The sequence below is a fragment of the Gallus gallus genome, chromosome 15, assembly GCF_016699485.2.
Source record: "Gallus gallus isolate bGalGal1 chromosome 15, bGalGal1.mat.broiler.GRCg7b, whole genome shotgun sequence".
Lineage (NCBI taxonomy): Eukaryota > Metazoa > Chordata > Aves > Galliformes > Phasianidae > Gallus > Gallus gallus.
The window spans coordinates 4,470,386-4,488,016 of NC_052546.1; the positions used below are offsets into that span (position 1 = coordinate 4,470,386).

Here is a 17,631-nt window from a genome sequence, read left to right on the forward strand (position 1 = left end):
TGTCTGATCACATAAGAACAAGGTGTGCCAACAGGTGCCCGAGGGAAGATTCACACCTTGGCACGCAGCTACACCGCCCTCCACAAGGCAGACGTTTGAGGTACGAAGCAGTTTGCATCTTGACAGTCTCATGGAGGCTGCACCAGATTCAAATCCTAAGGATTCAAACCGGTCCCTGCTAAAACTGCTATTTATACTACAGAACCCTATTCCCTATTCTGGGGAGGCAGAACCAGACGTCAGTTGTACCAGGATAAGCCTTCTGACACAAGAAGCCTGTTACCCAGTTAAAGTACTGCAGTGCTGAAATGGAGCATGACCCAGGGCAGCTGCCACGAACACCCACACAGCTCTTGTGCAGCTAAAGGAGCCTGATCCTCCAAACCTCACACAGCACTGGGAAGTCACCGTTCCCAGCAGAGCACTATTTAACTTGAACAGGCTTCAGCAGTGCAATCTAGCCTCCCCATCCCTTTGCACTTTTGGCTTCACCTGCAATCCTTCTGTTCAATCAGCTATTGTAACATAAGCTCAAGTACTTATTAGGAACGATGAGATAAAACAAAATAGTGTCAAGAGCTTGGCTAAGGGAGAAAGAAAGAATAGCTTCAGAAGTACTCTTTAAATTTGATTGAAATACCTGTGAGATCTTGTTATATGAAAGCAACATCTTACAGAGAACATCTCAACAAGTCATCTCCAGTGCTCCAGATACTTTAAGAAGACAACCAATTTCAAGTCCACAGGACAGACTTTTATTGTTCATGTTAATATGCTCTGTACCATTTTTCATTTGAAAAAGAGCAAGTTTTATCACTCAGGCTTTTCAGACACCTGTATAGCACTCGTATTTCAGATTTACGGCAAGAAGGTTGTAGTTAAAGGACGTGAAAAGTTGGTTTCATACCTATATTATAGATTTCAGAGCTTCCGAATCTTACTCCATTTGGATTTAATGTGCCATCACTGAAAGTCACACACAAAACAAAGAGGCATTAAAATGTAATTACAGCTTGATCAAAAGACAAAACTGCTGCAGTTAACCAAGTTCCTCCACCCTTCATGCAGTGAATACGCAGACAGTCACTTCAGAAACAGAATTTTAAAATAACTCAATTCTGTGAAAAAGGCCTTTTGCTCATTACAACAAAACTGTACAGAGAAATCCAGCATTACTCATTCCCATTTCCCCCCTCTCTCTCCTCTTCACAGTAGCCCAAATATAAGGCTAGTTCTTTCTCTTAGCTTAGTGTCAGCGTGTACCTCTAACAACAAAACAAGAAAAAGCCTTTCTAGTACTTCACTGTACTGCAGTTGTGTGCCATTGCTTCCCAGTAAGTGATGGAACTCGTGTCTCACACACAGCAGCCTCACACCTTATGCCTGTAAGTAGGTCTGTTTGCGACAGTGCCAGACAGCTTCCACAGTCACTCACCTTTATTCTGAACACTAACATTCAAATGCAAGCGTAACATTTACCCCCATTTGTGATCTCCAGTTTTTCTGTGATCTCTAACAACTCGATGGCTGCCTTCCAATGGTAAGGGTAAGTCTGCAAATCTTAAAGCCTGCTTATGGAAAACACTTTAACCAACACACCGTACCTGCGCCCAAGCATGACAATTCCTCCTGTCTTGGGATTAATTTTGCAATAATCACCATGGGCCCAAACACCTGTGAGAGAACGACAACATTTTTAGCAGCCGATTTCTCATTCTTCCACTTATAAAATACATCTGTGTAATAACTCGTGCATCTTCTATTGTACAGCAAGAATCCTACTGCATCAGATGTACCTGAAGAGCCACCCACAGCAAATGCAGCAGTACTTCAAGGCAGTGTGGATTGTTTCTGCAGTGAACACAATGAGCTGGCACACACAAAAGCAGCTCACATGTTGCGATCAAACCCGAGGTTATTTTACGATTGCTTGTTTGCAGGCTACGTAGCATCTTCTAGAAAACTGACAAAACTCTGCTCTGAGCACAGTGTTTTGAGGAAACAAAGAATCTTTCATAAAGGTAACAGTATTTCCATTGGTCTTTCTTGGCCCACTTCTTTCACAGTGTACAATTCTGTGCAAGAAGCTCTCTGGGTTTGCACATCAGGTCTCAGCAGTTCACTAAGGAGCTTCTTATGTGCTTAATACTCTTGGTAACGTAGAATCAGATTTGAGTCTTCAGAGCAGGAATAATTCTTGTATTATTTTTAAGACTCAGACCACTACAGCAGACTGTCAGAAGCAGAAATACAAGCCAACTCTATTAAATTTTTCCTAAAGAAGAACAAGCCTCAATTACACACATGCACATAACACTATTTGCCATCATCGCTGTTACAACTGTAAGACTGTTTACAAGGAACACCAGGAAAGGAGTTTCACACAGAACCTCTGAACCATCGTTATTTCAGCCCAACAACTCTCAGTGTTTTTCTACTACTTATTGTCACACTCACACTGACCAACTTCCACATCCCCTCAATCTTCCTACGCAATTATCTCCTCTGCACATCCCAACTTCTCTTGTGGTTCTACACTCTATTACTGCTATTTATAGAAAGCCTTCCCTCTCCAGAAAGAAAGGGTTGAGGACTTGCTCCTATGAGCCCCTGTCAGGTGGGCAGTAGTGAGTATAGCATCACCACTCTGCATATGCAAAAGCTGGATGAGCAGAGTTCTCACAATGATTACAATGAAAGCCTCTGGCTGTCAGCATCATTTCCTCTTACTCTTAGCAGCACTGAAAGCCTGTACGAATGCAGAATATGCATGTCTGAGGCAGCACATACCTAAGCCTCATGCAAACGAAGCAGCAGGCTAGCACTTATCCCCTAGGATCCACTCCTGCCAGGCAGGAGCAGCCTGGCAGAGGTGCCATAGAACTCATTAATGGAGGATTGCTCCCTGACCTATTGAGCACTTTTGCTTCGCACTCGTGCCAAGCAGTTTATGTCTGCATTGCAGATTACCAAGCTGTCGTAGCCATATATCTGCCTAATGAGAGCAGGAGCAAAATAGGATTGGAGCTTTCTAGACATTCTTATTAAAGTGATTTGGATCCATTATTAAAACAAAACAGCAAAAAATATGGAGTGAGAATTATCAGATACGCCCTGGAGTTCTCATCCTCACAGTCTCATTTTAGAGCTGCACCTGCCTATCGCTGGGCAAGAACAAACCTGTACCTTCCCAATAGCAGCAGTACAGTCTTTACTCTTGGCCAGCTAGAGCAATATCCAACCCCCTTCATCACATACCTGGGAATTTTGAAAAATAAGCCTTCCTGTATTTGCTCCCATTTTCATCATTCCAGAAGTGCGTAGGCTGACAGGGAATGGGTTTAGTACAAACCAGCTCTCCACTTTCACCCCAAACTGGTTTTCCTGTTTACAAAGAAAAAGTTATTTTCTGCATTTCCCTTCTGTAGAGAACAGAATAGCAAAGCAAAAAGCATCTTGCATGTAAATAACAAGTGTAGATGTTGATGCAGATTTGATGCAAGGGATGACTGATGATCTTACAGTTTATTTAATTCACCAACTCATCCCTACCTGTAACTTAAGGACACTTAGACTACAGGGTAAGGACAGACTGGCATCCACAACAACATAGCTAATTAGCACACACACACACACAGAGGCTACAACTTGGCCCATGGTGCTTTCTCAAGGCAATGGAAAAGCAGGGTTTTTTACATGTTTATTTTCAGCATAACACTGCACACTCCAGATCAGACAGATCCAGAATAAGGCTTTGTTGAACACGTTCCTATAGTGAAATCACTACTTACAGTTGACTGTTAGCCATCTGATGACCGACACACTTAGCGTCATAACTGCTCTGTTTTGTAAGTGCAATAATATTTTGATGATAGATACCTTCATCATTCCAGGCTTCCACAGCCATTCCGAGATTTCTGGCCTGAATTTCTCCTTTGTAAACTGGAATCGTAACATTCTGACCCATGAAACATGAAATTATATCTGTCCCACCTAAAACAGAAGAAGTCCATAAGAACTCCAGAACATCAGACTGCCACGTTTGTCAAATGTTTCTAATCCACATTATGCAGCACAGAATAACAGTCAGTATTATCACTGTTGTATGATTTCTCATAACAGAAGTTTCTTCCCCTGCTTTGTGTGTGCATCTCTTTAAACATGTATGCCTTTCATGCAGAAATATTCCTTAAGGCATAACTTTTCTTCCAGTAGTTCCGTATCAGTAGGTTCGTCAACCTCATTAAAAAAAATCCCATTCTGTATGAATGAGAAAACAAACAGGCCCTGCTGCACTGACTTCGATATTCAAGATCGCTTGGAAATCTTTGCTTGTTTGTTTTCATTAGCTTCAACTGTTCCACTCAATACATAGCTTCTATTTCTTCTCCTCATTGGCAACCAAGGAGGAGGCAACCATACTCAGAGGACAAACAGTTCTCTCAATAAAAAATAGGTACTGAGAAAGTGCACACTCAACTGGAATGCTTACAGGGCTTTAAAGATGTAGAATTCTAAGACAAGATCAATACTGTTAGCTTTAGTTATCAAAACAGTCTCGCACATTTGAGACCATCACTGTCTGTAGTAGCAAGTCTAAAATTCAGCACTACTCTTACTAAGAGCAGAGTTAGAAGTGACTTCAGAAGCAGAACAGTCAGACTATAGCATCAAACTAAACGAAGCTTAAAAGCCCTGGGAAAACTCAGCCTTCATTACAAAGCAGCATGAGGAGTTGTGAGGGACCTTCTACATACAGAAGTTGCCTCAGCCAGCACTCCTCACAACAAACTACACAGTACGTGGGCTTGATATTTCTCTAATTATGTAATTTACAAAAATCTGTCTGCAGTGCCAATTACATGGCACAAAAGAATTGAAGCAGGAGCATGGAAAAACCTCTCCAAGAGGCATTTCTTGCTGAAGTCAGCTATTTTCAGAGCACTACGTTCTGTAGGTTAATGGACTCTTTTCTTGATCTCGCCCTGTTACCCCTAAGGACAGTGGGTCAAAATAAATGATCCTGCTTCAAAAAAAATGAAGCTGAAATGCAGAATATCCACCACATCAGAAACATTCAATGTAAAAGCTTTTGTGTATGAGCTTCATTATGGCATACTGAATTACTCATAAGATATATTCACAAGAGAGAATTAATTCCAGTTTAACTACACCCAAGCCCAAATGCTCCAATGTCTAGGTTTCTTAAATGCACAGTAGCAAACAAGCAAAAAGGAAATACAAAGGCAATGAACAGAATTAAGAAGCATATAGCATAGAAGCATCACCTGAAATGGATCCCAGGAGGACACTGCTCTTTATGTGTTTGTAGACATACTCATAGCTTTGAGATTTGAGAGGCGATCCTGTAGACAATATAGTATGGAGCGTTTGGAGATTGTGTGTTTCACCTTTAAAGGAGGAAATCCACAAACTAAGTTCAGGTTGAATCTTCACAACAGTTTGTAACCATTCAACACTACAACCCACAAAAACGGTGTAAGATTTATTCATGACAAGGGCTGGAACCTGAGAGGAAAGGCAGGGCAGAGGGTAAAAAAAAGAAAAGAGATGCAATAGCTTTCAGAAGCTTACATGGTTTTAAGTTTTTCTCTTCTAGCACAGCAAGCCACTTTGCACCCGTTCCAAGGATGGTGATCCTAGAGGGAGGAAAAGTTTAAAAGTTTTACATATTTAAACACAGTAAGATTCAGAAGGTTGGCAATCCCCATTGCAGTAAGCAGAGGCTGAAGGCTCTCCATGCATTGATTAGTCAAGCAATGAAGTCTCCTAGAGCTTTTTAAGTGCAAGGAGCACTCCTTAGAGCCATCAAAATAATTCAGATCACACGTCATTTCTGTAGCTTTGAAACTTTTAATTCTATCTTTAAATATTAAGCAAAGCTTTCCCACCTCCTGGAAAATGTTCGCTTTCATTTACAGGAATTCTTAACTGCTGAACACTCCAAAGACATCACAAAACGTTATAACATTTACTCCATTAATTGGGCATAATTGCCACTGAGCTGTTTAACACAGATCTGCTGCCTTGTTATGCTACAACATAACAAAATTCTGTCGTTTTGGGGCACAGTGTAGCAAAGAATACTTCACTCTGAAGACAGCAGTCAGTGATTTGCTCTGTAGATCCATGTTTGGTTCCCACTGATGGAATTCTGAGCTGCAGATGTCTAACTGAACATGAAGCTTGGCCTAGCTAAGTTAATAAATGAATTCTGTCACTGCAGTAAGTACATGCAGAGGGAGTATTCAGTATCTGGCTGTATGTATCCATGAGAGGGGGGAGGATTCAGTGAGAATTCCTATTCCAGCTGCTTTTGGCTTCTTATTAAAATACAGTAATCCTATGTTACAACAGCCAGTGCACACATTAAAGTTGAGACATCACACTTAGCATCTTTAGAACTGAGCAGACCATACTGTCTCCCAGTTGCACATCACTGGTCTTTATGACAATGCAATCTGACCAAAAGCAATTACATTATATAGGCCACTCACAACAACACTGAAGGCACTGTGTTTAATATTTCAATTAATGTAATAAATAAAATACAGCTTTGAGAATGCTGTCCATTTTGCATATTGGACAAATTAGAAACATGACACTCCTCATATCTGTATCCAGAGCAGTGGTGTGGAGAACAGCTTGTGCATCAGCAATAGAAGTACTAAACTGAGCACACAGCAGGAACCGAAGCTCAAAACTACATGTAATCTTCTATGTTGAATGCAATAACTGCATCTCTGACTTTCTGATCAAGTGAGACCTCTTAATACATCCCTACCTTAAGCCCTCACTAAGGTATTAAACATCCAGCTGAACACTGTGAGGGAAGGGGAAAGAGAGAAAGGAGATCTACCCAGGGCTGATGCAGGAAGTGCAGTCCAGTACCATCTCTCCCATACTTGTTATTCTTGTTACATACTTTCTAGAAAACCCACAAAAGCAGCAAAGCACAGCACTGTAAATATCCTTCCCAACCCTTCAGAAAGTAATTACTGAATTTGCAAAAACTGAACTACTTTCTGCAGTCAATGAAAGCTAACACTTAACCATGCTAGTTTAAGAAATCACTGGGCTGAAAGAGAATCTTTGTTTACTCCTTTAACATGCAGGCTCTGAGGTGCTGTTAATCACAACAGGAACCAAGAGAAAATTTAGACAGTTGCTCAGAAAGTAATGCCTCCTATTTATCTCCATGGAAGTTACCACAGATACAAACAGCACAATAACACTACTCAATAGAGCAAATTCTCAGCTACAAAACACTGTTTTTCAACACAGTTCCCACCATTAGCCACTGCCATCTGTCATACAGCAACAAAATGTAACAGAATATTGATGGGAAGGTTCAACCTCTACCACCATACCACAACCAGCTGCCTCTGACACTGTGAGCAGACATCATAAAAGAGGAGGCATTACTTTCAGAGCAGCCCTGGTAACTTTTGGTACTCCAATCGAGTAAAGGAAAAAAAGAAAAGAGCTTTTCAATGCAATTTGAAACAAAGGCTCTACCCCTTCCAACTCCATCAGGGGAAATGCTAGCTGGATGCTTTTGCTGACCTTCAAGAAGCCTTATTCCCTCCTAATTCATTTTATATTACTGCAATAAACTCGCTCAAGAACAAGAGTAGAAAACAAACTAGGATAAGGGATATGGGCTGAATGCACAGAACTTGGGCAACACATACATCAGTGTAACTATGTTAAAACAAGATCCTATCTTCACTCCAAAGGCAAAATGCAAGGTAGAACAGCACTTGAGATAATCACACCATTTCAGAAATGGAAAGAGAGCTATCTCACTATCATCAGGGATGCCTTTCTTCACCATTCACGTGGATGATGATGAGTTGAGAGGCTGCCACCCTTGGGCAGGAAGGAAGAAACTGCTCCTTCACTTACCATGCAGCCCAATCACACCAACTACTTTTACTCTTGTAAAAATCCTTCTTTATCTTACTTCCATGCTTCAGGTTACTTCTTGTTTTATAGATAGAATACATAATGCTTCTTTCTGTACTTTTTAAAATCTTCCTCTCCAGCACATATAGAGACTAATCTGCTATTATTCCTTCCAAATGCTACATAACCGATGGGCAATTATTAAATACAGCTCACTTAAATAGATCTTTCACTGATGTCCACAGAAGTAATTCCTGCCGAGCAGCACAATAGCATTTTTATAGCATCATCAAGGTAACCAAAGGAGAGTACGGAGCATCTTCAGAGAAGTGAGGAAGTCTTAACATGTTGAAGCTTTTTTTTTAATATGTAACACATGACTGAGTTGGGAACAGACTGCATTATGAAGTACCACACAGATGGCCACCGCTTTTAGCACCAGATTACAAAAGTGAGACATGCAGACACTCTTGAGATATCTTCACTTACTTTTTGGCATGTAGAAACAATGCTTAAAAATAAGCCATCTTATTTCTTGAGTCTACATTTCCGCCTGTTCTAATGCTTTTTAGGGGGTTGGTGGGTAGGGGTGAAAAGTTGTGGGCTTTTTTTTTTCCAAATGGATGCATTCTAACACAATATTGACTTTCAGTTATAATAACCAGAGACTAAATGACAGTCTTTAAATATTACATGGCACAAAAGACAGAGCAAAGTTTAAATTATTAATTATCAAGAGTCAGAAAGACAGGCTTTTGGCATCCACCTTCTGCAACAAACTGATTTTAATTACCCACAAGAGAATTACGCCCATTTTACTATAAAGTAACATCACTCAGATCCACACTCCTTACAGTCAGTTTGAAAAAATGGGTGAATTGCAAAAAATCAAAGTTTAACCAGTGTGCACAGCAGCTAAATGGCACCACAGGATTTCAGTTGTTTATCTGATCCCCGTCGTTTTCCTGGGATTGGACAGAGGGCACTCTGAGCACTGTTAGGCACAAAGAACTTTGTAAAACAACTAACAAATGGCTAAGCAGGGAGAATTCAGCATTACAGATTAAAAAGCAAAATATGGAAATAAGTAGCCCTGCTGAGCCTTTCCAATAAATTTCTGTCTTGAAGTCAATGTGTTATATTGAGTCATATGTTGAGCTGCTTGAAACAAAAGATTCTTAAAAGTTGAGTGTTCTGAGAAATTTCTCTTCAGATTGCTCCCAATTACTACGTTTTGAAAAGGCTGCTCTAATAAAGTGACTATTGAACCAAAATTCTTTGTTTGCTGGGAACCTAAATGCTGAATCCATTTCTAAATGATCAAACTCTTTGTCTCTTCTGCTCTCAAAGACTGTTTATAGTGTAAAATTTAAAATATTTGTTCTATTCAACATCAAGCCAAAAGATAAAACTATGTCATGCCACATACAAGCTTTTGACCAAGAAAGCATCTTTAATGAGGTTGGTTTTATGTGAGCATTTTAACAGAAGCAAAGACCACATCATTTGACTTAAGATTCTTTACCTACCCTAGTCGGTCAATCAAGTCCCAGAGCACATTTGGTGATGGAACTAGAGGAGATCCATCATACAAAACCACTGAAGCTCCTGTAGCAAGTGCAGTCACTAACCAGTTCCACATCATCCAGCCAGTCTAGAAAAGAGAAAATACCAAAATTACTTTCTATCTTTGTCAGCTACTTGTCCACTTTACTGGCAGTTCTACCACAGGACCAGGAGTGCTGCTGTCATACAGCTGTAGAGGAGCCAAGGGCAACTAGAGAAGTCATGGCTTTTTGCACAACCACCTGGCACAAAGCGTGCCTCCTGCCCTTGTGCAAGACATGCCATCTACCCCTCCATTTTCCTCATCCAAACGCTTGAAACTGTTAAACCAGCACTTGAGTTTATATCTCTCTGCTCATTATCTCTAATCACATTGTTTAGAAATTAGCAAATAAGGCTGGAGCACTGATTTTCCTCTCACCTGTCCCAAGGCTGAATCAGGCACACATTACTAATGAATGCTCATAACATATCCTTATAAATATCTATTGAGATTGGGATTCCATATCTCCCTATACATATAGCTTTAAGTCACAATGAGTCACAATATGGAACAACATTAGGACAAGGTAATTATAATTCCTCTGCAGAAGTACTACAAACCAATTAGTGGTGTCAAAGTTCAGAAAGGAACACAAGGAGAGGCATGAGCCCTCTCAAACTGTTAGAGAAGACTGCAGAATCATTATCTTAACCACAACATCATTAAAAAAACCACATAACTGAAGTCCTACAGAGATCACTCGGTTTTATTCCTTCCCTCTACTAAACTCAGATGTGCAAATTCTTCCTTCTCCATCAAAACAATAACAAAAAAAATCTCATCTTCAATATGGTTAATTACATGAAGAAGGAAGGTAGAGTCTGTTTTGCAGATTAAATTGATGAGGCTGTTAGATCAATGACCCTAAGAGACTGTAAAAAATAAATCAGTTTTCCTCACTAATTAGATCAGAAACACTTAATGTAAGTTTGACCTTTCATCAGAAGGAGACCTTCTGTTGAAAGGTCAAATTTTTCACCTGATATTTTATGTAAAAACCAGTTAAACAGGATGGTCCTTTACAGAGCAGGAATTAACAGTACATAAAAGGGAACTTGTAGATTTGTGGGAAAAACTCTCAGGCTTGTAAGGAAAATGTATTAAAGGCTTTTTAGAAATGCCTCAGTAAGCCACACTTGCCGTTGTGTAGTACATAATGATGTCATTGCTGGACATGTTGCCATGAAGAATGTGTTCCTTCAGATGCTGTATTAATGTACCCTGAAAAAAAGGTGAAGTAAAAAATTAAGTTTACGTAGAAAAAACTGATAGTACAGTCTTCAAAAAACTAATTTGTCAGTCCTTCATAGGATGCGCTCCAGGATTACAGACAAGCATTTCCTTCTAACCACAACTGAAGTAAATCCCAGGGCCCATCTAAAGCAGCAGCAGCAATTGCATTCTCCATTTTCTCACATAACTTTTCAGCCTTTCTCATTAGACCTCAGCAATTCCCCGTGCACATCACTTCTAATTTCATTGAGTAAACAGCTTTTTTCTCTTCCAGTTCTGTCCAGTCAGAGTTGCAGAAAACTCCATGCAGGCTATAATTTTCACAGTACGGCTTCACCAATCAGATTTGCCAGGTAGATAAGCAGGAGGATTTCATCTTCAGTACATCTAAACAGCTTGGGGGGACCTACAGCTGCTCTGATCAGCTATCATTTATAATTCATACAAATCAACTTTCCTATTAACTCTCAGGAAACAAAAGACATAACCACACATATACCTTGTAGACATTGAACTAACCAGCAATGTGGACAAATCTCACTGTTCAAAGCATCGATATTAACAGTGAAGTAGCAAAATATCTTCTTTTCACTTTTGTTTGAGATCCAGCTGTACTTTCCTAATCATTAACAAGTAACAGGTGAGGCCAAGGAATTTACGAACTACTTCACTAATCACTTCACTGCAGTGACTCAACACACCTGATTTTAAAATAAAGTGGGTTTTGCATTTGTTTTCCATTGATGCAATGAGTTGTAGCCTCATAACCACGCAATAAAATTTATGCCAAACGAAAATAGATTACACGTAAACATTTGAAATGAAAAAGTCATGAGAACAGCACCTCTTTGGGAAAAAAAAAAGGCAGAAAACATCAAAGAAAACTGAAGGAGTAAATCTGATTTTCTTCTGGAATGAGGTCCAAATTCACCTGCCACTGCTTGAATAGACTAAGCTGTCACAATGCTGCCATCTAGCTATACACTACCGGTAATACACTACTATTATCTACATTTAAAATGTTCATATTTTGGATTTAGAAACATTGTGAATAACTTCTTAGCTTTGCCAGAAGAAATGCAGGTGTTAAGGTAAACACTCCATATAGAAAAGTATGCATATTACCTCTGGAAGAGCCACACCAAGTAGTGAAACTGAAAACCAAATTCAATTAAAATAACATTTTGCTTTCTTTCTCTCCATTTAGTTATTACTTTTCCACAACTCTGGAACCAAAACAAAGGTGTTTTTAATTTAATTATGGCTTTAGGCAGAGGCCATGAACAATTCCCCAAGGAAAAAAACTGGTAACTCTGATTAAAAAAATAACTGTACTCTGGTAGAACACAATAGTTCAGAAGCTTACAGCCTAACATCTCTGTCATGCTTCTTTATTCAACTTGCTTCCTCACAGTACTAGTAGGATGCTCAAAACACATCTTAAGCATTTAGCACTGCAGGATTTATCTGGCAGCTGATAAAAACCCACTGGTCTGGATGTCTTCACTAGGCTTAACGTGCAGCTAATACAGTGCTGAGCATCTGGAGCATCAAAGATCAGTCAGCGGGCGCTGAGGCTCCTGAGTCGCATCGTCAGCACATAAGGATCAGTGCCAAGAAGTGAGGTAGCTCAGAGCAGCATCTCATGGCTGCTGGTCCTGAATCATAGCGTTTTGTTCAACATTCAGGAAGTATGAACCAAAAAGATCACTGGGATGAGGAGCAGGGGAAAAAACTAAGAGTGGGTGAAGTAGCTACGTGGATAAAACAGGAGGAGAAAACTCTTCAACAGAGAGAAATCCTGTTGGCTAATCTACATCTGTGTTTTTCATCTCCCAACTGCTTATCATGCATCACTGAACAAAACACCTGCCCTGTTCTTGCTAATTCATTTCTGCAAGTATTTAACCAGTCTGAAGCCAGCACAGCTTCAAAACAGCTGTCAGACTTCAAAATGCATTTCTTTCTTTCTCCAAACATAGGACATGTGTCCCAAAGGGACCGTTTCACATGTCTCACACTGCCTGGTATGATCTCCTATTGCTACTATACAAAGCCAAGCGTTTGCAGGCAGTGTGGAATTGGTTTGTGGGCAAATATTCCAACCCTTGTTATCAAAGGGAAGCAGTAACACACAAAGGGCATAAAGCAGACCAGCCCTAGGGCTATCTAAATGACTCTACAGGCAGCCTTGCAAGATGCTTACCCTGACTTTCAGAGCAACTAGCAGAAACAGGGGACAGCAGCTAATAATTACACGGCTTAACTAACACAAGTTGGCACAAGGGTTCTAGACAGTACATTCTGCCTGCCTTATAAGTAAAAACAAAATCCCTGCCTTTAATGAAGGGCTATACCAACAGCAGAGGAAGTTTGAATGTGCTCTGAACTGACAGAAACAGGCAGTGAAGTTTAAGATCACTGAAAAAACTGAGATAATAAAGTACCAACTCCTCATGAGTCTTAAACATGACAGTGTCCAAAAACTGGTTCCAAGCACCCATTCAAGTTCTTTCAGCTTGCTGCTGCAAGTACCATTGGGCCACTTCTACCAGCTTTGTGACAGATACATGTCCCCAATAGCTGACATCTCTGAAAGGTCTCCATACCAATCAAATTATTTTGTTTCCTCATTAGTCCAGATTTGCTTTAAACTCATCAACGATAAATTGAAAGTTTAATAGTGAGTTACTGAGAAACTGCCAGTAATCAATTCTTCCCTGAAGTATGTTAAGATTTAAGATGCTGTTAAAGGAGAAAAAAGAACACAACACAGGGAGTTATATACAGATAGCATAGCTCCATAGGGAAGACATACCCCTGCTGAATGAACCATGCATTTTGGTGCCCCTGTTGTGCCTGACGAATACATGATAAAGAGAGGATGACTGAAAGGCAGCTGTTCAAACTCCAGCTGGGGCGCCTGGTCTCCTTTCCCAGTAGCAAGGAAGTCTTCTAAAAAGACACTGCATAAGAAGGAAGAAAGGGAACATCTCAATGTTTTTTTTTTAAAGCATTACCCCAACCCATGTATAAGATTAGCTCTATACCTGGAAGCTCTTTTACTATAAACTATATACACAAACTGTATGTATATATACTTAATGTTAGTTGTTTTTCTCAGTTTAAATTGCTAACAGCTCGTTCTGGAAATGAGTGCCTGTGTGTTCATCACTGCTTTTCTTAAAAAAAAAAAAAGCAAGGTTATGTGTGGACCATAAAACAGATTACAGTGTGGGTATTATCAAGATGCTGGAGAACACAACTCTGCCTACCATCCTGATAAAGCCAAGAAAAGGCATCCCCTGACCAAAGCAGTTTGAGATGGCATGGAGAGAGGCAGAAACTGCTGCTTTGCCAACCTCCTTTGCATGCAGAGTGCAGTTCAGTTCAAGCCTTAATCACCTCTAGCACGGGGACTGTGGTCCCAAATTAAATGCCACACACTCCCTGTGATTCCTAAAGATATAAGAACTATCAGAGTAAATGAGGGAAAGAATGGAAAAATCCAGACCAATTTTCTTTTCCCCCCTGTGCTTTCTCATACATTCCATGATACATTCTTGACTTGGAAGGGAAAGATCATGAGGAACTTAATGCCTTCATCTGAGAGCTATTAATACCAACAGGTGGTTAGTGGAAACAACACATCTACAGCAGCGTAATACCTACTTGCAGTATGGACCCACCTCAAGAAATCTGGCTAAATATTAGCTTCTACAAGTTGAAAAGGTCATATGTTTTCAAGAGATAGCAGTATTCATCCCTAGCTCAGAGATTCACAGCTCAAAAGCTCCCATTACCTGTTTGGAATCTTAGAGATATCTATAGTTTCTCTTGAGGAGACGTATGGAATCACCACCACTTTTTTTAAATCTGGAAGCCCTGTAAGGAAGAAAGAAAATATTGACCACATTCAGTTATATGAGTCTTTACTATCCATTGGTATCATACATTGTAATGCCCTATTACAGAAATAATTCTGATGTACAGAGTATTGATATAGTTTGAGACATAAGGACACTCCAAAAAAAATCTGCTAACCACAATTATTGCCAGCCTTAAAAAAAGATAATGTAAAAATCAAGTTTTAGTGCTGTAAAAGCTCTTCAGTTGTTTTCAGCAGTACTTCCCATAGGCATAAAAAAGCAGCATTAACAGCTCCTGTTCCCCCACTTAGACTGCCAGCTAATGCGTGCTGATAGAGCTATCAACAGATTTAAATTAAGCTAGCAAAAGGCTATGTTAAAATCCTGCAAAAAAAAAGTTTCTCCTCATATCAGCTCTGCAACTGTAAGTGGCCAAAAAGAAATTGCAAGGGAGCAAGGACAGCAACAAGCAGTGAAAGGTGTCATTTTTAGTGACAGTGGAGGCTTTGAGTGCACACGATTATGGTATAAGATGTATGGTATGCAGTGAAATACCTTTTACCACACTAAGCAGCTTTTCCAAGTGGTTATGTTCTTTGCCGTTATATACAACAGCTTCAACAGAGAAGATGAGCTTAGGCTGAATTTGAGAAAATCTGTCCAGCACACCCTGGGGACAAAGAGAAAAACAAGTTAAAGATGATTTACTAAAACAAAACCCACTAGTTGTTGAATTCAAGAGTTGTTTTAAGCCAGAAGCAAGGATAGGAATTGTCAGAATCATGAAAAGACTGCTTGCCCCTGTCCTTCACTTAGCCCAAGATTTTCAAGGTATAACATAATTCTAACAACCTATTTCATGCTTCCAACATCCACTAAATCATCTCCATTAAACTCCTTTCCAAGTTGGGTGAGTCAGGGTTGCAATAAAATAACAAACAAGAAGCCTACTGCAGAAACATGGAGGTCTGAGCACAACTGATCTCCACGGTGCCTTGTTAGGAAAGCTCACTGAGCACCACACGTGAGGTTTGGGGGTACCATTAAGGATGAACAGCAACTGGGTCTGCTGAATGTCACTTTAACAGACTTCTTCCTCAATCACTTGAGGAAAAATGCCTTCTACTATGCATAAAAGCATGAAGATGTACTTCTTTTTCCTAAATACATATATACACACACACAGTGACAATGCACTGACATCTAACTGTATCAACTACCTTTAAAAAATCCCCAGGTTCAGCAACAGATAATTACTTTTTGATAAAGCAATAGCACATGAGCCCAAAATCTCAGAAATGTAGGTTCACTAAAAGCGTTAATCTCCAAGGGAGTACAGAATCACACCTCCATCTGCCTTAGGTATGTCAGCATTCTCACCCCTTGTAACAATTTTGAAGAGCTGACCGATCAATTCACATGAAGTGTGCACGTGTATGTATGTATACACACATGCTGAACACAGAAACACGCCCCAAATCCACGCTGCCTGTTTAGAAACCAGAGGACTAAGGGTACTCTGACAGAGGAATGAAATCTGAAGAGAAGCTTGGATCAGAAACAGAGGTGACAACAACTCTCAGGGTCTTACTAATCCTGCTAACATACCCAGTCGGATTCATTAGCACCGGCAGGATCAAATCCCACAGGGCAGTCTGGTGTGATACAAAGGGAATACAAACAGATGGAACGTGTAATTGCTACACTGGAACTTTAATCCAACCAGATGGCTCAGCAAGGAATTGCTTTCATGAAAAGCCCAGGTACACCAAATACGGCTCATTCTATTTGATGGGCTTCAAACCCTGCACTAAGTATTGTGAAGGACCCCATGAATTAAGCTCTTTGCTAAGCCTTACCAAAGGCTCCTCACACATTTCTAAGAGCAGATCCTGTTTTTAAACTTACATATCCAGCAATCTCTTAATATGCATGGGCCAAAAAGAAACACCTTCTTGTCAATGCACTTAAACGAATAGCGGGGACAAGAGAAACGAAGCTCGAGCTGCCAAGGGCAGTATTCTGCGTGGGAGGAAACCCACTGGTTCCCTGACAGCACACTTCCTGAGTGCTTACAGTCTTTGGATGTGTAGCACTCAGAGCTTGCAATGTGTAGGCAGCTCTGAAAAGAGACAGTTCTAGAATTCAGAAAACAAACATACACAGTTGATTTGAAATGTTGAAAATGTGACGTTATTTCCCCAAACACAACGAATCTTAATTTATGTTCATGAGACTAATGCAAGTGCACAGGAGGAAAACCCATTCCTTTGGGTAGGAGTCAATTTCCCTGAGGACCTCTCCTGATCTGTAGAGATTTCAGGGTTTGAATCCAAGCCAACACGTGCTGCCAAACCAAAGGAGGATAAATGATATCGATAGCAGTGCTGCTCCACAGCTAAGTTTCATTAAAAAAGCCTATCACAAAAACAAAATAAAGCTGGGTGCTGGAAATAGCAGCACATCAGCATGGACAGAAAGCATACCAGGACTCTGTAACGCAAATGAAATGAACAATCTTCCCCCAGATGAGAGATGAAATCACACCATAAAGAAAATACTCCATACTGTCATTTTCTACGCAAGCAGAAACAAGCAGAAAATATTTGTAGAACAGATTGATCATTACATGCTGCAATGATTTTTTTAAATCATTTTTCTTTCCCAATGACAGAACCTCAACTACAAACCAACGGAACGCTGCTGCCCTCTAGTGCTAACCCACAGACAGCAGTTCCATGCATTTAACCAGCTGCTGGGATCGTGAAGCGAGACCGGGGCTATACATTGCCTAAGAACTCTGGTAGTTTCTGCATTCTGCAACGTACAGACAGTGTATTTCCCAAATGCTTTCATTCAAACTATTAAAACAGAAGAAAGATTCAGCACTCTATTTTAAAAGCAGTTTGTTGCTGTTTATAACATGCTAAGGGCTAGCCAAATAGAGCAGAAAGTATGCCCAAACCTTCCAGGGCATGCTGTAATGTCTGT

The 17,631-nt window shown here is 40.2% G+C and overlaps 1 protein-coding gene across 1 annotated transcript in view; it reads right to left on the bottom strand.

Moving 5' to 3' along the window:
- AACS (acetoacetyl-CoA synthetase) overlaps window positions 1-17,631 on the bottom strand; it is a 38,266-nt gene that overhangs the window by 4,439 nt on the left and 16,196 nt on the right. The window contains exons 6-16 of the mRNA NM_001006184.2: window positions 15,196-15,310; window positions 14,575-14,656; window positions 13,590-13,737; window positions 10,679-10,759; window positions 9,459-9,583; window positions 5,596-5,660; window positions 5,289-5,411; window positions 3,880-3,993; window positions 3,259-3,384; window positions 1,605-1,674; window positions 908-966 (exon numbers count right to left, since the gene is read on the bottom strand). Of these exons, the coding sequence (NP_001006184.2) occupies window positions 908-966; window positions 1,605-1,674; window positions 3,259-3,384; window positions 3,880-3,993; window positions 5,289-5,411; window positions 5,596-5,660; window positions 9,459-9,583; window positions 10,679-10,759; window positions 13,590-13,737; window positions 14,575-14,656; window positions 15,196-15,310 (1,108 nt within the window). The remainder of the gene's footprint in view (window positions 1-907; window positions 967-1,604; window positions 1,675-3,258; window positions 3,385-3,879; window positions 3,994-5,288; window positions 5,412-5,595; window positions 5,661-9,458; window positions 9,584-10,678; window positions 10,760-13,589; window positions 13,738-14,574; window positions 14,657-15,195; window positions 15,311-17,631) is intronic.